Here is a 24,552-nt window from a genome sequence, read left to right on the forward strand (position 1 = left end):
CTCTCTCTCTCTCTCTCTCTCTCTGCCTGTACCCTTGAGAATGATGTAACCCGCTTCCAGGCGAATGGTTTCTATGTACATGAGCGGCAGGAAGAAATTAATTGACCTCTTGCTTGCTTTGCAGTGCGTTTGTACCTAAAATAACCGCTCTAAAAATAAAATAGAATAAAAAGAATAAATAAGATGAGTAAATAAACAAAAAGCAAGTACTCGGGAATTTCCTGCTTGTGGCTTGTATAAAATTGATGGAAATGTCAAGATACAAAATATTCTTACAATAATTGTGGTAAGTTTATCCGTTAGTATTTTTTTTTTTTTTGTTCTTGTATGTGTATATTATTTCAATACAATTTTGCTGAACGAGACCAGGTAAAATTATAAATAGACAGCATAAACGAGCATTGGCATGTGTCTTTCACTGGGACCGCAACATGTAGGTCTCATGGCTTCCCGGATCCTCCCTTCCTTATGATCTTATGATGTCAAATGTCGGGAGGAGGAAATGTGAGGCTGGGAAAGTAGATATAGGTATTTGCGTTTCACTGAGACTGCAACGTGTAGATCTGATGTCTTCTTGTATCCTCCCTTATCAAGTCAGGAAGAGAAAATGGCAGGATGGATAAGTGGGTGAGAGGGGGGAATTGACAAATATGGCCGCACTCCATCGTGGAGGGCGCGGGAAGCAGTTACTCCTTCAGCTCTCCTCCAAGTCACAAGTCACCCCTGAACCATTAAGTCTGCTGGATTATATGTACATTTAAATTTCAGATTGATTCATGCCATTTACATGATTCTTCTACTGTGACTCTTATCGATGCCGTGATGCCCCGTAATGGATTCTGGAAGCGTTACTGATGTGCCTGTGTGCTCCGCGAAGTGTTAGTCTTCCGCACCATGGACCGGCAGTGCTCGTACACTTGGAGGCTGTAAAGTTTGTGCAGTTAAGGAGAAAGATTTTATGCAGTTAGATAGCACTGTGTATTCGCTGCTCTTTGGATATTTACACACACACACACACACACACACACACACACACACACACACACACACACACACACACATATTCTGAACGGTTACTGATAAGTTGCTGTTACATTATTTTCCATATTCTTTCTGTACACCTATTTGTTAGTCCATCCAAGCATTTAATATACATTTAACCTCTGTATTTTTCTTTAATTCTTCCACGTATGTTTAATTTTGTCTTAATTTACAAGAACGACGAGGAATGCACATTATGAAATCAATATAAACAAGATATAAGAGAACAATGTGTCACTTCCTTAACAGCAGACGATAGTGATGGTCGGCCGTGAATGGTCAAGTATCGCTGGTGGTGTGTACAGAGTTTCTACGCTTCTTCTCACTCCTCTGTGCAAGGAATCTGAAGTCTTTGCCACAGGTACTTGATGGAGAGTCGCTGATGTCACACGAATCAAGGTCATGTATGAGTAACAAGTAATTCATATACTGCCCATTACTTTGACTCATTACGTATGCAGGACTATTTTTAGCCGCAAATGTCCCCTCTACTTTTTGTCAGAACATTGATTTGCCCTTGCTGGGACTGTGGCGAATTTAATGCTTTAAGTTAGAGAGAGAGAGAGAGAGAGAGAGAGAGAGAGAGAGAGAGAGAGAGAGAGAGAGAGAGAGAGAGAGAGTGAGTGAGTGAGTGAGAGGGAAATCAAGGAGGCAGTAACTCGCGGTCAACACTCCCTCAGTGGACGACAGTAATGGCTTCCTGTCCCTTGTACTTGTCTTCTGTTTATCGAGCGTCTCCATCTGCTTCTTACGATGTATTTATTGACGCTCTCCATCGCCCATGTCGGTGTTTATCGATTTCCCTTCGTCCAGTGTGCTGCTCCTCGCGCTGACCTCCCGTGTGTTGACCTCTTTCCTATGTAGGTGTTGTTTATCCAGGTGTTCAATTATTGCACAACATGAAAACATAAGCAAAGTTAAGGAAAAAAGCATGCCCATCTTAGTCTTTGTATATAACATGTATAACTTGTCCGGCTATCATCTCTACCAATGTACTTTCAAATTTCCTTTTAAGTATCCCTACATATTCGGAGTCTATTCTAGTCATCCACTCTATTTAGAAACATGTTTATATATATATATATATATATATATATATATATATATATATATATATATATATATATATATATATATATATATATATATATATATATATATCTTTATTTTTATGAAGCTTCAGTCCATTACTTCTACGTAAGCCTTTCCAGATTACTAACCCCGAGACTCTTTCCTATATCCCTCCCTCATTATATCCATCATGGCAGTCAAATACTTTTATCAGATGGCTTAATTTTAGTTTTTACCAGTCTTTTTTTTCAGGTTGTGCTTTTTTTTTTATCTGATATGTTAAATTTTATCTGTAATATTTATTTTATTCATTACCGTTATATTTTTCATCATTACATAATTTTGATGAAAAATTACTATCAATCAATCATTCAATTGTTTATTCGTACAAAGTACAATTCTTTAGTCATCTTACACTAAAAATTTAAAGCTATAAGAGAGAAAAAAGAAAAAAAACTTACAACGTGGCTCAAAAGACAAAATAAAATATAAATTAAAAGAGATTTTAAAAACTTTCAAAGATAAATAAAATTAAGTAAAAAAAATATTGTGTATGTGTGTACAAAACATACTATATTAAACATATTTCATCAAGGAATTCACAGACATCACTATATGTAAGGCAGCAGTCTGTCTGACCATCACGGATACTCAAAAATTCTTTTATTATTTCTGTTTGCCAGTATTGGTAGTCCTCTAAACAACATACCTTGCCAATAACATAGTTAATATTACAGTAAAAAATTTCATAGTATTTAATGTTATAAGACTGCAGTATCGAATTCATGTTGGACAACATGTATGATGAATTCGACAGCAGAACATTTCTAAAAAATTGTGATATTTGTCGCTCAGGATGTCTCAAACCCCTAATAAAAAAAAAATAAAAAAACAGCGTTTTTTTTTTCAATAATCTGACGAACAGATAGAGAGTTCATAATATGGGGCAGTAAGTGAGAGCGCGTGCGAGGGTGCAAAGCAAGCAGTCTGCGGCAACACACTCGCCACGCCACACTCAACTCCTCAATTCTTGGGTCATCAAGATTCCACAACTGACAACCATACAGCGACGTACAATGGCTATTAAATAACAACACCTTAGATTGCCATGAGGTAGAGTAAAACTGATGGATAATGGCATTAGTTCTCACTTTCATGTCCCTCATAACCGGTTCAAGATTGCCTAGACTACCACGAGATGATATCAGGTGACCCAAGTGTTTTTCACTCATAACGTTATGTATAGGGCGACCGTACATCTTGATGCATACACTGTCCATAAAAACATTTGAATCCGAAAAAAAAAAAAAAATTAAAACACATTTATTAGGATCAAAACTTAAACTGAACTGGGTAGTATATTGTTGACAAATCTTGACCATCATCCTCAAAGCTTCACACGTTGGGCTAAGAATAACTATATCGTCAGCATAAGCAAACGCGTTGCAGCAAATGTCACCCATATAACAGCCAACCTTACTATTGTTTAGATTCTTCATTAAAGGATTTATGTAGATAGAGAAAAGTAGAGGACTCATTACACCCCCCTGCTTCACACCATTACAAAGCTTAAACTGATCAGAGTTAACACCATTCCAACTTACAACACCAGTACTAATCAAATACATATTGAGAAGCAAACGAACTACTGGAGGACAAATATCTCTTTCTATAAGTAGGTTAAACAACTTGCTATATTTCACTTTATCAAATGCCTTAGTGGCATCAAGTAACAGCATATACACATTAGATCCACGCATTTGATAATAATGAATAGTTTCTGTAACTAGATAAGAACACAGCGAGGTAGACTAAGACTCCTTATAGGCAAACTGCAGATGAGATGTCACCATATTATCTTTTATAAGTAAAATTAATACATGATCTATGATTTTACTTACAATTGAATTTAATGAGATAGCACGATAATCAGAAGAGTTAGCACGAGATTTAAGAGAATTTTTGGGAATGGGCTTGATAACTGCTTTGTTAAAAAGAGCATCTGTGCTACAATATTGCAACACTGTTGTTATTATATGACTTAGCTGTGTATATAATAGTTTAGTACCATTTATAAAATGATTGCTACTAATGTTATATGTTTCGTCCTTTTTATTGGGTACGAGGCTTCTCACAGCCTTTTCAATTATCACTGCAGATACAGAATGACATTGGGAAGAAATACAATGGGCAGCATTACATCGCTCATTAACAAGGTGGTTCACCTTACTGCCCACCTCTTGTAAGTCATCATCCGTAACACTTCTATAGAGCTCCTCATATAAGTCACGAAGCCTATCACCAATATCCTCGTCAGTACATTGGCCATCAATTATACCAGATGACCACATATTTCTTCCTTTCATTTTTTTAATGATCTTCCAGAAATCTTTGAATGATTTATTTCTAAGAGTGACAGCTGTATTTTTCTTCAAGATCTCATCGGCATTCCTTTCAGCTTGTTTAATTGCCCAGTGATATTTCGATCTACTAAACCTTCTTAAATCTGCGAGCTGTCCACTAGCCGGACAACCTGTATTTTTCCAAATTCCATGCCAGAAGATGGATTTGTCCTTATATGGTCTTACGTATTCATTCCATCCTGGTATTCCTTTCTTTCTGTTTACGCGCTGTCTAGGTATAGCAACATAAGCACATTTCTTTAATATTTCCAGTATCTTTTCGAGTGTGTTCATTATCATATTACTGTGTGTTTTACAAGAGTAATCAGGACATGGTGCCAGAACACCCGACATATCTAAATGCCTTAAATGAAAATCAATCAGTGTCTTATAGTTCTCAATATCTAGGGACGAAGCTTTTTCCCAGTCAACGCTTGGCTGTGTGAATTTTTCTATATTAGAGACATTTACTGTTAAAGTAGACGTTATAGATATAGGTAAATGTTCAGTTAAATTGTTGCCATCCATAAAAGTTGACACACATTCACCAGCTCTAATGGCAGATTCATTAACAATGAAATGACCAATACAAGATCTATTACCTCGTGCCGACTCATAGGTATAGGTCGCGTGAGTACAAGATAATGGTGGACACAATAAATTTTACTCATTCAAAAACAGTTTTAAAAGATCAGCATTACGAGATTGTCTATAGAAATCCACATTAAAATCCCCCCCAATTATGATATCATAACCGTCATATAAATTTATCATAGCTGACAATTCATTTAAGACATCACCAAAAATTTAAGAACTCCGATCACAGTTATCATCATTAGGCATGTACACCGAAACAAGGAGTAATTTATCACACTGACTCTGAGCCACAACAGCTCTGAGTCTTATTTATCATCACGCAATTCTAATTTGTCAGTGTGGCAACTTTACTTTCAATATTTTTTTCTTATTATTCTTATCATTGCATAATGTGTGAAGTTTCGTGTAGTTCTGTGTAGATCTGAATGTTTTAATGTGAAATGCTGTGTTCTCCCTGTACATTAATTTTCATCTCTCTCTCTCTCTCTCTCTCTCTCTCTCTCTCTCTCTCTCTCTGATTAGTATACACGTCTTAATTTTGTAAGGTTATCGTGACCTCCTCCCTTTAAGATGGGCAGAATTTTGGGATTAACACATCTTATACAGCCACTGGAGGAAGTCGACTTGAGAATTCAATTAGTTAGATACATATTGCTTTACTTGAGGCCTCGTGAATCTGTCTGAGGTGTTCCCCTGATGGTCGTAAAGTAGGACTTGTTATCACCCTTACGTAAAGTCTTGCCTCACACCCTAAATGAAAATTGTAGTTGTAATTGTTTTCAGTGTTGAGGACAGACCGACAGACAAACAGATAGAAAGACAGATAGATAGACAGACAGACAAATGAGCATACAAATAAGGACAGTATAGTAAGAGTGGTAATAGCAGTAGCAGGAGTAGTAGCAGCAGTTGTAGTACTGATAGTGGTAGCAGCAGGACAACAACAACAAAAACAACAACAACAACAACAACAACAACAACAACAACAACAACAACAACAAAAACAACAACAACAACAACAACAACAACAACAACAACAACAACAACAACAACAACAACATTCTGCCACAGTATTAGCTTTAATGATGTACTCATATAACCATTTAGCACACTCATTATTCACACTTCAGACAACACCTTCCTTCTGATGCAAACTCAGAGGCAGCGCTAATTGTTTGTGGACTTGTTTTGTTTACATTTATTTTTACCCACTATGGAAATATTTTTACTGCTCTTGATTTATACAATATGATAAAAAAGAAAATCGTTTGTTGGGTGAAAGTTTGTAATCCTCAACTGCCAGTGAAAAAAAAATGGTTGGCATAAATAAAACACGCATGAAATATTTGTAAATCTGTGTGTATCTCGTAGCGGAATTGTATTGTATTTATTTGATTTATAAGTAAATCTACTAATAAGCATATTTTTGGTAAATTAAAATTCTGAATTAAAGATAATAGTGCGCGTGACTCGTCCAGACCTGAAGTGTTTCCCGTGTGACGGCTGGGAAATGCCATCACTGAGAGGGAAATGTGAACAAGTGGACAGCTGAGGTGTTAGTGTCTTCTCCATATTGGCACCGCGACTTTTACATACACATATACTACTTACAAACTGTACTCCATATCTGCTGTTTTTGTTTCCGTGTATGGTTTCCGCTTTTACATCGGAATGAAAAAAAAAAAAAAAAAGGAGGGTGAAAAAAAAAAAAAAAAACTAGAGGGAAGGAAATATATTTTACTAAATGGAATCTGTACAGTACCGCCCAGTCATATATTTGTTATATTTTATTTTCTAGTTGAACAGTGCAGTTTTCGAAGTTCTGGACGAGTTGCCGGAAATAGAATTGCAGAAAACTTGGTGAAGGTAATGTGGTTATTACTCTGTTACATGTCAGTGGAGACACACACAGTATGGATGTATTAATGTATCAGCATCAGTAGTAGTTGTGTAGGCTACTTTTCTTTAAAATCGATACCAGCGAAATTCTCAGCGATACTCATCAGTAATGGTGAAGTTCCCATTTCTTGCACTTGATCATTATTTTGCTTCAAGTGGCACCGCAGTGCAGTGTGTAGGATTCAGCTAGTCATGTGTTTACTTATGTGTTTATGCATTCAAATAAATTAATAAAAAACATCATAGAATTTACTATGATGTACATGTTAATAACGAAAGGCTCAGATTACAGCATATACAAAATGTTAGGGACGCCGAATTCCGTTCACCGAAAGATTTTGATCTGGCAAACCTGCAAGATTAGGCAAACGTCGGTGTCGGTACTACGGCCGTCTGTGTGATAAAGAACTACCTTATGACTTATTGTTACTATAATTATGATAGTGGCTGTACTAGGTAACTGCCCTTACAGAGACATAACAATCAATTCTGTGTGTAACAATAGTTGTGTGAACTAGGTAAATGCCGTTGTGGAAATAATTTTGTGGATTTAATATGGGAATTGGTAACTCTGATGTTTAATTGGTACACTTGACGGTGATGACTGGCAGAAGCAGATCGGGACTGGTGGAAAGTGGTGATGTGGGTCGTGCTCCACATACCGAGGACGGGACTTCCTCACAGGTATCGTATGCTAAGTTTGCTCAAGTGTAGTGTCTGGCAATTATTTATTTATTTATTTATTTATTTTAGCTATTTAGGATATTGTATTATGTACGTATTGTGATTGGATTATAGATATTGGCTGAAATTTATTTTAAGTTGAATTTATGGAGCTAGTGATATCGAATTTAAGCGTGACTGCGTGAATCACGAATAATGTGATCGTGCTTTACTCATGTATTAGGTTAACAATAAGGTGTAAGTATTTTTTATACATTCAACTATACTAAAAATCACGTTAGTTGTCTTCTCTCCTGAAACTCTTTTCATTCAGTTTTGTGTCTGTGCGCCATTTACAGTCCACCCTCGCCTCCTGCCTTGCTGGAGGAGTGATGGCGTAACACCCTGCATGAAACTTACCACCTTGTCTCCACCTATCACTCTCATTTATGAACATGTCTAATCTTCTTTTAATATTCATTAATGACTCGGCACTAACAACATGATTACGAAGTCCATAGCATTCATCTACAGTTATCCCTGGAAGATTATTTACCTATTCATTGTGCTACCCGTAGACTACACGTGATGTTTTATTTCACTGTATTTTTATCGTTACCATTATAAATACGTAGCAAATTTCTAAAACACGAAACAATAAAAAAAAAATACAGAAAAAAAAAAGGTTATAAAGAAAAATCGCAGTGTAACTCAACAGCACTCTTCACCATCACCAGCCATCGACACCTGGAAGTCACGAGGACATAAACAGTGCCGCCACTACCACCAGCCCCTCAGTGCCTCAATCTTACCAACATGCTCCCTTTATCCCTGAGTCTCACCAGCACACCCAATAAAGACCCAATCCTGACTACGTGTGCCGTAATCCGCTCATCCTGTAGTCCCCTAAAGTAACCTCATCTGTTCACCTTTCCATTAACGCATCTGCCACATCTGTCTCATTACGACATATGTTATGTTTTTATTCCCCTGTCTAACACCCGATATATTAGTTATTGCCTCTCTCTCTCTCTCTCTCTCTCTCTCTCTCTCTCTCTCTCTCTCTCTCTCTCTCTCTCTCTCTCTCTCTCTCTCAACGACGTTATTTTACAGAAAGAAACGTGCACGGTTTTATTGAGACATACATCAAGATGGACTTAAGGACTTGAACTACTGTTACTTCTTTTTCTGTCAGCGGTCCCTTTCGAATTTATATTTTAAACTTCCACCAAACCATTTCACTAAGTCTGAGGAGTGGCAGTAGTCATAAGCTTAAGGATTATCACTAATTCCTGTGGAGCTAAAACTGAGCAACCCGTTTGTACTTTTTTTTTTTTTCAGCAATTAACAGGATCTTCTCTTTTATTTGCTCTCCTTGATTATCCTTATTGCTTCCTGCAGCCTCTATTATGTTCTCAGATTTTTTTTTTTTCTTGTGGACAGCCTTCTTTGCACATAAGCGATAAAAAAAAAAAAACACGTTACCATTAATACATGCACTTGCCTCACATAACTCTTCCTTCCTCACATTGCAGAAGACAACATAGAAATCATTCGTACCTTCTTCTTTGGGCCATTTCTTTTAGGAGCCACCAGAGCGGATCACGTGTGTCTATCTTTTCTGTTCCCTTTTATGCCTGGGTCTTGATTTGATTTCAGTAAAGTTTCATTATTGGTATTGTTTGAATATTTATTAGCGTTTTATTATTAGTTTTTAATGTTATACTTGTAACTTCAGTCTTACGTCTACCAACAAAAGTGTCATAACGATCACATTGTGGGAAAATAAACTGATTTGAATTTATACCCATCACTCCCATGTTTTCCTTCAAGTCATCCCTTTGCTTTGGTTTTCTTCTCTCCCCCTTGCCTGTTAGGTTCATCTCCAGTATATCTCCTCAGCACATCGCCAAACCACATCCATCTCGCCTTTCCTTCTCTATCTAAACCACCTCAGTCTCGTCTCTCTACCTTTGTCCCAAACTTAACCTGCAGTCCCGTGTCCCCTTGACTTTCAAATTTAACGGCAGTTCTTAGCGGTAACTTTCTCAATCACGCACAGTATCAGTGACACCACTAATGTACGAGCTGACCACTAACAACTGCCAGCCTCGACACCAGCTCCTTAAATAGACATAATTGTTGCTATATAAAGAAAGGTTGCCACAAACCTGCATTTCTTACGCATTGAGCCCTCCTGCTGCTGTGAAACTGAGGTGGAGCAGTGTGTGTGTGTGTGTGTGTGTGTGTGTGTTTGTAACAACTTTAATGCCTCAAAAGAGAGAGAGAGAGAGAGAGAGAGAGAGAGAGAGAGAGAGAGAGAGAGAGAGAGAGAGAGAGAGAGAGAGAGAGAGAGAGAGAGAGAGAGAGAGAAAACATAGTACCATAAAATTGTAGATTAAACGAGTACTTACCAAGTATGAAGTTTGATCGTAATTTCACGAACATTTAACTGAGTCACTGAGGTAGGAAACGAGACGCTCACGCCACCAGCTCCACATCAGTCCTTTAGAGAGTAGGTTTGAGGAAGCAAACAAACACCTCATTGAGCAGATTCCAAGTATGTTCCATGAGTGTCTGGGTTGGGTAGGGAGGGCGTTTCCTACCTCAGTGACTCAGTTAAATGTTCGTGAAATTACGATCAAACTTCATACTTGGTAAGTACTCGTTTAATCTACAATTTCACTTCACAACCATTTAACTGACGTCACAAGGTAGACAACGAGAGCTTTAGAGAGGTTCCTCAAACCTACTTTTTGTTTTCCAGTTTAGGCGTATTAGACTTCTATAATAGGGATATTAGAGACCAATGATATAACCCAATTTATTAACAATGTGTGATGCGCCTCCCTGGCGTGTACAAAAGTTGAAAACAACCAAATAAAAATTATACCTATTATAACGGTATAATAACAAGTATTATCCTAATGTGTACTCAATGTTAACAACAGTAGCAAACGTAAAATTGCATACAAAAATAAACATTTTCACAAGGCAGGGTCATACATAACTTATGACAAAACTGCCCTGGCAAACTGACCACCTTTGTTGATAGGTTTTTGATAATGCTTAGTGAAAGTTGACTCCTTGGCCCATCCAATGGTTGATATAATAGTGGACAGCGGCAGTTTCAGGGCTGCCTTACTGGATGAGGCCGACCTAGTAGAATGAGGGGAAAAAATAGTCAGGTCAATCCCAGTAGCTTGCATAATATTTTTCGTCCACCGACGTAACGTATCCCTCGCAGCTAATTTTATTGGAGGTTTTGTTGTTATAAAAAATCCCGTGATTTCCCCGCGTATGGATTTTGTTCTACTAAGGTAATTCACTATTGTGGCAACAACACATAACTTTTCATCATGGGGATAGGCATTAAAACTCAACTCGGACAAATGGTCACCTGGCCTCGAAGTTTTAAGTGGATCCCCTATCCTAAAAACAACTCTGGACTCTGAGACAGTCATGTTTCTAGTGTCAAGTAAGTGTAACGTTTGTCCTCGTTGACCAGTCAATAATAGCATAAGAATTACCAGTTTTCTGGAAAGTTGAATGAGTGATAAATCCTTATTTTGCCCTAAACTTGTCAAGTGATCCAAGACTAATTTAGGGTCCCAGGTAATACGGCATCGGGGAAAAGCTGGTCTTTCCCTAAAAACTGCCTTCATAAATCTGGTCACTAAGGGATGCTGTCCTGCCGGCCGGTCATTAATACTGGCTACGGTAGAGATGGCTGATCTTATGGTGTTCATTGAGCTGTAGCTTCGCCCTTTTGCACTCCTAAATTCTGACAACAAATATTGGAGAAATATATTCAAAGGTGGATGAAATGGATCAATTTCCCCGCAGATGCAAAAAGACATCCAGCGTCTGAGAGGTGGCCCATATTGTGATTTTGTGCTATCTCTCCATGACGTAAGGAGAAATTGGGCAACCTCTGCCGAAAAGCCTTGATTTTCGTACGATTCCCTGATAAAATCGCTGCCGTTAACACCAACCTCTGAGCCTGTGGATGGCGTTGAGTAGGATGTTGTGGAAGAACTAGGGAATTTTTGGGGAGAAGAACGGGAACTGCTGCCATTAGCTGGAGAGCTTTGGGGAACCAAAACTGGGTCGGCCACAGTGGGAATATCATCAGTATTGGTGCCTCGTCTTCTTGGAGTTTCTTCAAGACTCTTGAGATGATCCTGAAAGGCGGGAAAGCGTAAAAATTTCCATTTGACCAGGGCAGTGTGAAGGCATTAATGTGTGTGGCAGATGGATCTGGTTTCCAGGAGACGTAGGCAGGCACTTGTGCATTAATTCGTGTAGCAAAGAGATCCACATCCGGTGTATAAAAAAGTTGGCAAAGTCTATTGAAAACACGAGGGTGTAACATCCATTCACCATCCAAATTCGTAACTCTGGACTCTGTCTGCTTCAACATTACGTAACCCTTTTACATACTGTGCCGATAGGGTAATCCCCCTTGACTCAGCCCATGCAAAAATTTGTTCAATTAATGAATTAAGGTAAGGTTTACTACTACCACAACGTTCAATACAGGCAACTGTAGTGGAATTATCCGAGCGAAGGCGGATATGTGTTCCCCTGATATCTTTACAAAGGGACTTTAAACCCAAGAGAATGGCTTTTAATTCTAAGCAGTTGATATGATCCAACTCCCTATACGCCCAGTGACCACCTGTCTTAACGTCTCCCATGACTGCACCCCAACCTGTCAGGGAAGCATCCAAGAACATAACCAGTTGGGGGGAAGAGGATCGTAATGATTTAACCTGATAATCTACACTTTCAATCCACCATTGGATTAATTCCCGGGCATGATCATCCAGAATAATTTTTGAATTATAATTTCCATGGTATCTGGCAAGTTCTCTGTTACGAAAAATTTCGAGATATTTGTATCTAAGTGGGGCCAATTCTATAGCAGGATCCGAGGCCACGGCCAAACCAATGAAAGAGGACAAGTCAAGCAAGGTAACTTCCCCCTTCAATAGAAGCCGACCTTGCGTCTTTATGCGGTCTTTCTTAACAGGAGGCAAAGCGGCCGTCATAGCAACAGAGTTCAGCACAACCCCAAGAAAAGTAATTTCCTGTGTGGGTTCCAGAACTGATTTCTTTACATTTATCGTGAGCCCCAAAGAGTCAAAAAACTGCATGGCATAGTGTGCATCCCTTGTTAATTCCTCTTCCGACTCTGCAATGAAAATACAGTCATCCAGATAGCATACAACCAATATTCCACGTTTTCTAAGATGCGATAGGGCAGGCTTCAGTAATTTCGTAAAAATACGAGGGGCTGACGTCAAACCTTGTGGTAGACAAGTGAAACGAAAGAACTGATCTTTCCACATAAACTGTAACCATTTTCTATCCTCTGGCTTAACAAAAACTGAAAAATAAGCATCTTTAAGATCCATGGTAATGAAAAAACAGTGTGGATGAATTAACTGTATCACATCCTTTAGAGTATCTAATTTAAAATGGATATGAGTAATATGATTATTAAGTTCCTAGAGGTTGAGGATGACTCTAGTAGTACCGTCAATTTTAGTAATAGGGAACACATTAGAAAAGAACCCATGCTTCTCTGGCTCACATCGTTCAATTATTTGTTGTTTAAGGAACAATGAAAGAGCAATATCCAGGGCATGGCTATCAGCTGTTGACAATTTCAAAGGGCTAGGTGGATTATTCTGGCTGGGTAGACTGGCAAAATCCAGAAATTTACCATGTACCACATTGTGAATAAAAATGTCCTTTGTGAGTGATCCCCATACTGAACTGGCATAAAAAATTTTACCTCCCTTAAAATTATCTGGAGTATTAATCATTGGGGGTAAAACAGTACTCACCCTGGGGTGGCTTATTGGTGGAGTTTTGGTAAATGCATCCCTCTCCCCTGGGGATGCTTCTGGCCTAAAAAAGGCCTTGGCTGGTTATGTAGCCGAGAATGCGAGGAAACCTGATAGGGCCGCCTAGTTTGCTTGTTTGAAGCATACCTTCTCCCAGAAGACTTGTAAGGACGGTATGTAGGCCTTCCCAGTTTCTTTGTTTTATGTATTTCCTCGCATTTCTTAGTCACATCAAACGGAAAAAGAGCATCTTGTCCAACCTCATACTCCCACTTGCAAAGCTCGGCCAAGGCAGAGTCGTGAACATGGAGCCGTGCAACTTCTTTCCGTAGTTGATTAATGTAATTAATAACAGTCTAAGACTCATGTTTAGTCCATCTAAGTATGAATTTATATTTTTTCCTTTCTTTTCCCCGATATCGCTTATGCACAGTGCAATAGGAACTAAAGCTTTTGAGATCAGGCCATTAGTTTGAGTAAGCTTGGCGTCAATCAATTTTCCACCAAAACTCATCGCTTTGGAAACAGCAGCGTTGGTCACCGGAACTTTTAGGTTTGGCACATTGCTTGGGAGCTTGATTTTTTCACAAGTAGATTTTATACCTTCAGCGGAGGGTCGACGTCTCAAACTCAAGTTCAGGATGGAGGCCAAGCGCTCAGAGAGGGGCTCTCCTTTCTGTTCCTCACTATGGAAAAGACCTGAGAATTCCCCTAATGCCTTAAGAAAATCAACCTCATCACAGTCTTGGGACGCAGGCATGGAGTGGAACGTGTCCAGTTCATCCAAAGGGTCAAGCAAACCCACTGAATTTACTGTGGCGTCTTCCTCAGACGAGGAAATGTCATGAAGGCCACGAATATTTTCACAGTTATCGTAAGGCTCATCTTCCCGTACTGGGTTATTGTCGAGTTTTTCAATTAAATCACTCAACAATGCAGATAGCCGGTTGATAGTTTCACCGCCAGACGAGCACTCAGTTGTTGTGTTGGCGCGACTTGGGCCGGCCACAGCTGGTGGTGAACCACACTCGGGCCGTGGTTGACTCGGGCCGTCCTTCACTCCCGTGTCCTGGGTGGCCCTCCTTTTACTGGCCGGTAAAGGCACAGAGTCTTTCTCACGTCTCTTCTTCTCAGAGGACGACGATGACGAACGCCTTGGCGTTCCGTGAGCCTCGTTCTGGTCCGACATCGGTCTGAACAAAAAGAAACAGTACCGTGTCACATAAAAGCCTTTTAAACACACAAGGTGAACAATATATGTCCATGGATCATATATGTTACTTCCACCAAGAAGGGACGGCTCGTCGGAAGGTGAAGGCTTACCAGGCTACGTGGAAAAAGTCGGTGAAAGGTGAAAAACTAACTGGAGCAGGAGAGGTCTGGACTGCGTGGAGGCCAGCTGTGAACTGATGTGGAGCTGGTGGCGTGAGCGTCTTGTTGTCTACCTTGTGACGTCAGTTAAATGGTTGTGAAGTGAAATTAATACTGTTCCTGTTCATCCATGGTTTGTGTGTGGGTATGTGAAAATAAAGTACGGTTTGTCCGTTGTGTGTGTGTGTGTGTGTGTGTGTGTGTGCTTCTATGAAAATATTCCCTCAAAAACTAGACACGAGAAAATAAAATATAACGTTGAAATAACACCGTATCAGAATGATATGGAAATACGAGTTTACAACATATTTCTAATTTAACTTATTCCCCCGAGCGGAGCGAGTAGCTTCCAATTTCCCGACCGGAGCGAGGGGCTTCTAATTTTTTTTACGGCACATCTCTACAACCCACCGCTCCGCCTGGCCCCTGGAGGGTACAGCGATGATTTGCCCAGGAGCACCTTTTGGTGTCCATCGCATATAAGAATTCTGATTTCAGTCTCGGAAACACTATTTAGTATGTAACTTTTGACGGCGCATCTTTCTTATTTTATGACTCGCCGTTTTGCATATTTCGATTTATCTGCATGTGAGCGAAGGTTTCTTGTGCCTCACAACTCGCGCAACTATCGCCTCATCACTGTCGATCGAGCTCGAACGCACAAAATGCGCAAATTATTTGCCATAGCTTCCTTCGTATACGGGATAGCCAGTCTTGGTTGACACCATCAGACTCAGCAGTGACTGTAGAATCAAGGTTTATGGTAAAAACCTGACAAAACAAAAAAAGGAAATGGTATTACGACGAGTGGAACTGTGAAGATGTTAAAAAAGTGTAATTTTTTTTTTTTTTTCGTCTGAAAAGAACTAGAGCATGTCATTCTCAAGAGGGAACTTCAGTTTGTTGAGCATCTTGCTCTACTTGAAGCGGTCCTCCTGCATCTTTGCGGAGAGGAGTTGACCCTTACGCATCTTGTATTACTTGTATCTGATATATTCATGCAATCACTTCCTTACGGTGCCCTCAGACACTTGCAGCTCTCTGGCAATGGACCTCATGGACCGGCTGGGGTCCATCAACCATGGCTCGCAATTGTGTGACAAATTCGGCGTCCCTGGCGGTGTCCGATCGTCGAGAATGATGTTTCCTCTCGGCAGCACTTTCACAATCGTAGTCAGAAGAAATCAACTCCCTCCTGACGGTTCTGACGAGCTGTTCAGTCACTTTTAGCAGTTCTGAAATCTTGCTTCTGCTGTGTCCGCGTTGGGGCCTGGGTGTAGGTGTGATGGGGGAGAGGTGGGGGTTAGTGTAGGTGTGTGTGTGTGTGTGTGTGTGTGTGTGTGTGTGTGTGCATGCGTGGATGTACGTTGATGTGTGTGTGTGTGTGTGTGTGTGTGTTGGGAGGAATAAGTCTGAGTGTACGTGTGTGTGGGAATCAGTCAGTGGGGGATAGGATTGCGTGCAAGATATGCATGTGTGTGTGTGTGTATAATAATAATAATAATAATAATAATAATAATAATAATAATATAATAATAATAATAAGTGTGTGTGTGTGTCTGTGTGTGTGTGTGTGTGTGTGTGTGTGTGTGTGTGTGTGTGTAGCGTGTAGTTTGTGTGCATAGGGAAAAAAACAAAAACAGAAAAAATTCAGCCGTAGGATTGTATAAGAGAACGAGGAACATTATATGATTTTCGTGTTTTAATCTTTTCATTTACAGTTATTCCTTCTCTTCTTTCTTTTCCTTCATCATAAGTTTCATCATTATCATTCATCATAATTGTTCCTTCCATATATAATAAAGATTTATGTATATCGAATATTAATGTAGTTAGACGTGTTGAGGTATATATGATTCTATATATATATATATATATATATATATATATATATATATATATATATATATATATATATATATATATATATATATATATATATATATATATATATATATATATATATATATATTTATTATTATTCTTATTATTATTTTACTGTATCTCAATTTTAGTTGACTTTAACAGTTTTAGTTACTTTTAACATTTTACTCAAGCACAGTTCTCATGCTTTTTTTATCATTTTGTAGCGGCGCCACATGACCGAGATGTCGCAGCGCCAAATTTTTAAATCGCTGACGAAAACCCAAATATTGTATTGTTTCAGTCTTTCCAAGTCTGCATAACCTCCCTGAGAGTTAGAATGACAGTCCCGACGCTACTCGTTCTCCTCTGCCTGTAAATAATGCAGTGGTGGGCTGGTGGTCTAAAGGCTGACTTCGATCCCTCCTCACGGTAGTTTCTCTGCTGTGAAGTTGGTTTCCGTCATAACGCGTCCGCTCCACCGGACCTTGTTGCTGCGCCGGGCCTTGACTCAGTCTGTACCTCATGGCAGTGTCCAGGTAGGAGACGTAACTCTCTCTCTCTCTCTCTCTCTCTCTCTCTCTCTCTCTCTCTCTCTCTCTCTCTCTCTCTGTGCTACACTAACCAAAAGACTGCAATACCAAAAAAATCCACAAATAGGGAGTCATGGGAAAAAAAAAGGGTGTACAATTGAAGTGAGTAAGCCTTACTGGTTAAGAATGGACTTCTCGTCACACACAGAAGGAGAGAATAGATTGCCTTTGTCCTTTTTAGGCTGCTGAATTATTCAGGAGACTGGAGTACAAATGCATCTATATGAAAAGTAGGCAGTCATAAGAAAAGTGTCTAGAATTAAAGGGGTATAAAATAAATAGGATGTTAATATTGTTTCTCTTTAGGCTACAGAGATATTAAAGGGACTGCAAGTCTAAAAGAAATATATTGTAAAAATTGTGCAGCATTGTAGGGACTTTTCCTGCCTTGAAACAGAGGAAGAGAGAGATTAAGAGAATAATTTTGTCCTCTTTAGGCTCCGTGATACAAGGGATGCAGTACAAACGCAAGTCTAAACAGTATAGAGTTAACACCACCCAGCACTCAGTGGCCCCATCGCGCTGGTCAGTAGAGGACCCGAGGCCATCAGACGCAGCGGAACCTTTCTGGGTCGTAAGGTGATAGCCCGGGGGACGTAAATAGGTGCGTATCCGGTGTGTGTCAGAATAATCCAATACTTACTTAAAGGTCAGGAAAATTGAGCACACCAGACACGCTCCACATTACACAAGCTCTCGTTCTTCACCTCCATTAATTTCAGCCAGACTACGTGAGGAGGAAAGTGCGGGAGACTGGAACGAAGCGACTGGAGAGTTATGAAGGATGAGTGTGAAGATTCTTTGTCTTTTTATTTATTTATTTATTTATTCATTCATTTATCTGTTTATTTATTTATTTATTTTATTTATTTACTTATTTTTGTGGTGTGCATTTGTGCAAGGTGTAGGGTCTGCTTGTCTTCTTTCTGAGATTTACTCTATAATCTTTGAAGCAATACTCACATAAATGGGCACTGAATATTTAGTAAAGCTTCCCAAAGATTTACACTATCATTGTTCAAGCAATGCTCACCAGAGTGGGGAAAACGTTTAGTAAAGCTTCCCCAGTTTTTTTTTTTTTTTTATGTAGGAAGGACACTGGCCAAGGGCAACAAAAATCTAATAAAAAAAAATGCCCACTGAAATGCCAGTCCCATAAAAGGGTCAAAGCAGTGGTCAAAAATTGATGGATAAGTGTCTTGAAACCTCCCTCTTGAAGGAATTCAAGTCACAGGAAGGTAGAAATACAGAAGCAGGCAGGGAGTTCCAGAGTTTACCAGAGAAAGGGATGAATGATTGAGAATACTGGTTAACTCTTGCGTTAGAGAGGTGGACAGAATAGGGGTGAGAGAAAGAAGAAAGTCTTGTGCAGCGAGGCCGTGGAAGGAGGGGAGGCATGCAGTTAGCAAGATCAGAAGAGCAGTTACCATGAAAATAGCGGTAGAAGACAGCTAGATATGCAACATTGCGGCGGTGAGAGAGAGGCTGAAGACAGTCAGTTAGAGGAGAGGAGTTGATGAGACGAAAAGCTTTTGATTCCACCCTGTCTAGAAGAGCAGTACGAGTGGAATCCCCCCAGACATGTGAAGCATACTCCATACATGGACGGATAAGGCCCTTGTACAGAGATAGCAACTGGGGGGGTGAAAAAAACTGGCGGAGACGTCTCAGAACACCTAACTTCATAGAAGCTGTTTTAGCTAGAGATGAGATGTGAAGTTTCCAGTTCAGATTATAAGTAAAGGACAGACCGAGGATGTTCAGTGTAGAAGAGGGGGACAGTTGAGTGTTATTGAAGAAGAGGGGATAGTTGTCTGGAAGGTTGTGTCGAGTTGATAGATGGAGGAATTGAGTTTTTGAGGCATTGGAAAATACCAAGTTTGCTCTGCCCCAATCAGAAATTTTAGAAAGATCAGAAGTCAGGCGTTCTGTGGCTTCCCTGCGTGACATGTTTACCTCCTGAAGGGTTGGACGTCTATGAAAAGATTTGGAAAAGTGCAGGGTGGTATCATCAGCGTAGGAGTGGATAGGACAAGAAGTTTGGTTTAGAAGATCATTAATGAATAATAAGAAGAAAGTGGGTGACAGGACAGAACCCTGAGGAACACCACTGTTAATAGATTTAGGAGAAGAACAGTGACCGTCTACCACAGCAGCAATAGAACGGTCAGAAAGGAAACTTGAGATGAAGTTACAGAGAGAAGGATAGAAACCGTAGGAGGGTAGTTTGGAAATCAAAGCTTTGTGCCAGACTCTATATCAAAAGCTTTTGATATGTCCAAGGCAACAGCAAAAGTTTCACCAAAATCTTTAAAAGAGGATGACCAAGACTCAGTAAGGAAAGCCAGAAGATCACCAGTACAGCGGCCTTGACGGAACCCATACTGGCGATCAGATAGAAGGTTGTGAAGTGATAGATGTTTAAGAATCTTCCTTTTGAGGATAGATTCAAAAACTTTAGATAGGCAGGAAATTTACGCAATAGGACGGTAGTTTGAGGGATTAGAACGGTCACCCTTTTTAGGAACAGGTTGAATGTAGGCAAACTTCCAGCAAGAAGGAAAGGTAGATGTTGACAGACAGAGCTGAAAGAGTTTCACTAGGCAAGGTGCAAGCACGGAGGCACAGTTTCGGAGAACAATAGGAGGGACCTTATCAGGTCCATAAGCCTTCCGAGGGTTTAGGCCAGCGAGGGCATGGAAAACATCATTGCGAAGGATTTTAATAGGTGGCATGAAGTAGTCAGAGGGTGGAGGAGAGGGAGGAACAAGCCCAGAATCGTCCAAGGTAGTGTTTTTAGCAAAGGTTTGAGCAAAGAGTTCAGCTTTAGAAATAGATGTGATAGCAGTGGTGCCATCTGGTTGAAATAGAGGAGGGAAAGAAGAAGAAGCAAAGTTATTGGAGATATTTTTGGCTAGATGCCAGAAATCACGAGGGGAGTTAGATCTTGAAAGGTTTTGACATTTTCTGTTAATGAAGGAGTTATTGGCTAGTTGGAGAACAGACTTGGCATGGTTCCGGGCAGAAATATAAAGTGCATGAGATTCTGGTGATGGAAGGCTTAAGTACCTTTTGTGGGCCACCTCTCTATCATGTATAGCACGAGAACAAGCTGTGTTAAACCAAGGTTTAGAAGGTTTAGGACGAGAAAAAGAGTGAGGAATGTACGCCTCCATGCCAGACACTATCACCTCTGTTATGCGCTCAGCACACAAAGACGGGTCTCTGACACGGAAGCAGTAGTCATTCCAAGGAAAATCAGCAAAATACCTCCTCAGGTCCCCCCAACTAGCAGAGGCAAAACGCCAGAGGCACCTTCGCTTAGGGCGATCCTGAGGAGGGATTGGAGTGATAGGACAAGATAAAGATATGAGATTGTGATCGGAGGAGCCCAACGGAGAAGAAAGGGTGACAGCATAAGCAGAAGGATTAGAGGTCAGGAAAAGGTCAAGAATGTTGGGCGTATCTCCAAGACGGTCAGGAATACGAGTAGGGTGTTGCACCAATTGCTCTAGGTCATGGAGGATAGCAAAGTTGTAGGCTAGTTCACCAGGATGGTCAGTGGAGGGAGAGGAAAGCCAAAGCTGGTGGTGAACATTGAAGGCTCCAAGAATGGAGATCTCTGCAAAAGGGAAGAGGGTCAGAATGTGCTCCACTTTGGAAGTTAAGTAGTCAAAGAATTTCTTATAGTCAGAGGAGTTAGATGAGAGGTATACAGCACAGATAAATTTAGTATGAGAGTGACTCTGTAGTCGTAGCCAGATGGTGGAAAACTCGGAAGATTCAAGAGCGTGGGCACGAGAGCAGGTTAAGTCATTGCGCACATAAACGCAGCATCCAGCTTTGGATCGAAAATGAGGATAGAGAAAGTAGGAGGGAACAAAAAAGAGGCTACTGTCAGTTGCCTCAGACACCTGAGTTTCAGTGAGGAAAAGAAGATGATCTTTAGAAGAGGAGAGGTGGTGTTCTACAGATTGAAAATTAGATCTTAGACCGCGAATATTGCAGAAGTTAGTGAAGAAAAAGTTGAGGGGGGTGTCAAGACACTTAGGGTCGTCGACAGAAAGGCAGTCCGACCTGGGGACATTTATGGTCCCCTCCCCAGATGGGGACTCCAAGGCTGGTGTAGGAGTCGCCATGATGATTTTAAAATTTTTGAGTGAAGGGTGTGTGTGTTATTAGGTGCTTGTAGTTTTGTGTGGAGGAAGAGAGTTGTCTTTAGAGGGCAGGCAGTGACTGCCCCCTTGTGTTGTGAGACACAAAGGGAAACGTTCAGTGAGGTCACAGCTGGGTTTAATGATAAGTTCACAGCACCCCCTGAACAGTGCTTTAGACCTCACTGGGAGTAATTATCATTTCGGCAGGTGTCTACTGCCTCCTCCTCTAAGTGTAGGCAGTTTGATGTTTACTTATTAAAACCACCGCGGGTTACTGAAATAAAATGGTTCTCTCATAAGGGCGCAATGATGATTAATTTGGTCTTTCTTTATTTTTTTTCTTTATTTTTTCTTTCTTTCTTTTTTTTTTTAATGTTAATGCATAACGTGAGCTGCAGCATCACCATTATGCACACACTCTTCAGGACCCTCATTATTGTCCTCTCTGTGTGAAATGCGTATAGAAAATACTTATAGAACACCAAATCCGAACTGTGGCCCCGGAATTTCGTGTTACTGGCCAGTGTTCAGTTATATGATGTTGCAAAGGGTCTTCAGGTCCTCCAGGCTCAGTTCCCTAACCTTGCTCTGTACTCTCGCTCTTCCTTCTTACAAGCAGAAAGTGAGTTCATTGCAATATGAAAAGGATATAAAAAAGGTGCCAGATTATGAAAAAATGCAGATGTAGTATAGAATGTTACTAATATTGTACCGAAATGCATTATTCATATAAATTTTGAAACTTTTAAAGCATTCTGTACATCTTACCGTGTTGTTTTATATTTGACAGTGCCGCCGAAGTCCCGAGCGGCTTCGAGACAAGGAAGAGAAGCTACGCGGTTCACTTCAGCCAGTCAGTGGTCAGTAGCGTCAGCTTCGTTGTGGTGTACGCGTGGGTTTTGTGTTTTCTTGAACGCTTATTTGGGCTTCAGGTGAACCAAAACTCTCTCAAAGCATGTCCACAGTGGTCAGCAGGTATGTTAACTTGGTAATGAGTGTATTTGGACATATACTGTTAGTGAAACTGGTGTGTCGTTCCTCGCTAGGCTAGTAGGAAGCAAGCGGTTGAGGAATCACAGTCGCCAGACCATTAATAACTAACATTTTCTTAATTTTTCATATTTATCAGTTTTTGTATTTCACATGACTATCTAGGACGTAAGTGTTTCTAGTGCCATGAATGTAAAGGAATGGTGCTTGAAATGGGATGTTGTAAGGCTGAGGGACACGAAAATAGGCTTGAGTGTTGGCGGGAGTGGGCGGTGCGCGTACTGTCTAGGCGTCTCTGCTCCCTCACCACGCACCTCGCCGCTGTCTCAACATTCCCCGGTATATTACACTTATTTCTTGAATGTTTACCGTAAAGTCTGCAATCAGGAATCATCGCAAACATTAACCATTGTTGTCTTTCTGATCACCACCACATCCTTTGCCGTTCCACCTTCTACCACTCCGATATTATCTTCCACTTCCTTGTCGCTGTTTGTTCCTCCATCACTTTCATAGCCGTCATCAGCTGTCTTTCCCTCATCACCACATCCTTCACCTCCACCACATCAACTCACTCCGTTTCATCATCAACTCATCCACACGAGGAATCATGTGAGGAGTCAAGAGTGAGAGAGCTGAGGTGAATAAACACTCGTTACTAGAATCACTGTTCATCTCATTAAATTGAGAGTGACTTACCTTGTTGCCATGGGTTTATCTTTACCCCCACCAGCCCCACCCCAACCCAGCCGGCCCCCAGCCTTATCTCCCCTAGTCTCACCTCCCCAGCGCCATCTTTCCACCTTCCTGTTCCTAGCTTCGCCTCCCCAGCCTCACCTTCCCAGCCTTCCCTAGCCTCACCTCCTCAGTCTAACCTCGACAACCCTGTCTTTCTAGCCTCAGCTTTAGCAGTAACGACCCCCGCACGCCCCGTAATTGCACAAGTCATTACTGTGTGCGTGTGTATGTGTGTGTGTGTGTGTCCACGAGGCGGCCAGGAAGCAGCATTAGTATTGGCCTTTAGGTATTTACATTGACTTATTTTAAAGTGAATATCAGGCATCTCAGTTATACTTTGGGTGGGATTAGGTTAGCGGATGTTAACTGGTTGTTTGTCTGTCTGTTTGTCTATCTTTTGATTTGTCTTTGTGTTGATACATCAATGTCATTTTTTTTTTTCTATTTACCTCACTTTTATTTTATCTGTCTTTCTATCTACGTGTCTTTCTTTCTCTGCATCAGTCTATCTATCTATCTATCTATCTATCATTCTATCTATCTATCTATCTGCATCTGTTTGTCTAATTTCATCCATCTATTCATATATCTGTCTTATCTACCTATGTAACTTCTCATCTCCTCTCTCTCTCTCTCTCTCTCTCTCTCTCTCTCTCTCTCTGGTAGGCTCCGTGGTATGTGGTTTGTGTGGCAGTCTGAAGGTTCACGTTCGATCGTGGAAACCTCATTTTTCGTCACCTTCACCTGGATGTTGCGGCGTCATGACTCAGAATCAATGATGCAGTGAGGCGCTGGTCACTGCACCGCGGGAGCGCTTCGATCATGAATACTATCGTGCGGGAAAATTAGTAATTTCCAATAAAGTGTCCACCTAGTGTTAAGAAAGTGAGAGGAAGAAATGTTTGCCAACGCCCTTCATGAGGAGACGAAACGAACTGGAATACACCAGAGAACCTCATGAGAATAAAAACTTTTGCTTCACATTTGGATTAAATTGTTGGACTTGCCTATGGACTCCCACACACTTTTTTGTATAGCCTTTGTTCTACTGTTGATATTCATTCTGCTTCGTGGGTTGGGAAGTGTTAAGTTGATATTTTCTTGTGTCTTAATTCTACACAATTCTAAAACATTTCTTTCTGGAAAGTGAGGAAATACGAGTCAATTCTTTACCTTCAGTTTTTGTTCCATTAATACGAATCCCTGTGCTATGTAAATATAGTAATGTTTAATAGATATTTATTTTCACTTTTTATATTGTTCAGCACATAATCTTAGCCACGTACCTTAACAGTGAGGAGGGATGGATAGT

General features: G+C 40.4%; 1 protein-coding gene and 1 long non-coding RNA gene across 4 annotated transcripts in view; one reads left to right on the plus strand and one right to left on the minus strand.

Annotated features, from left to right (window-relative positions):
- The first annotated feature begins 7,626 nt into the window (after positions 1-7,626).
- Positions 7,627-24,552, plus strand: part of LOC135095993 (uncharacterized) — a 31,830-nt gene continuing 14,904 nt past the window's right edge. The window contains exons 1-4 of the long non-coding RNA XR_010264553.1: positions 7,627-7,694; positions 17,067-17,301; positions 17,793-17,959; positions 22,303-22,487. This is a non-coding gene — a long non-coding RNA (uncharacterized LOC135095993). The remainder of the gene's footprint in view (positions 7,695-17,066; positions 17,302-17,792; positions 17,960-22,302; positions 22,488-24,552) is intronic.
- LOC135095996 (uncharacterized) lies at positions 10,490-15,643 on the minus strand. 3 transcript variants are annotated; one of them, XM_063997164.1, is made up of 4 exons: positions 14,852-15,643; positions 13,529-14,721; positions 11,669-11,857; positions 10,490-10,832 (listed from the first exon to the last, which is right to left on the minus strand). In XM_063997164.1, the coding sequence occupies exon 2, from the start codon at positions 14,715-14,717 to the stop codon at positions 13,755-13,757; it is 963 nt and encodes a 320-aa protein (XP_063853234.1). In that variant the 5' UTR covers positions 14,718-14,721; positions 14,852-15,643; the 3' UTR covers positions 10,490-10,832; positions 11,669-11,857; positions 13,529-13,754. The 3 variants fall into 3 exon arrangements, with proteins under 3 accessions (XP_063853234.1, XP_063853233.1, XP_063853236.1); XM_063997163.1 differs by having other exon boundaries at positions 11,669-14,721; XM_063997166.1 differs by lacking the exon at positions 14,852-15,643 and having other exon boundaries at positions 11,669-14,784.

Source organism: Scylla paramamosain, unplaced genomic scaffold (genome assembly GCF_035594125.1).
Source record: "Scylla paramamosain isolate STU-SP2022 unplaced genomic scaffold, ASM3559412v1 Contig2, whole genome shotgun sequence".
Taxonomy (NCBI): domain Eukaryota; kingdom Metazoa; phylum Arthropoda; class Malacostraca; order Decapoda; family Portunidae; genus Scylla; species Scylla paramamosain.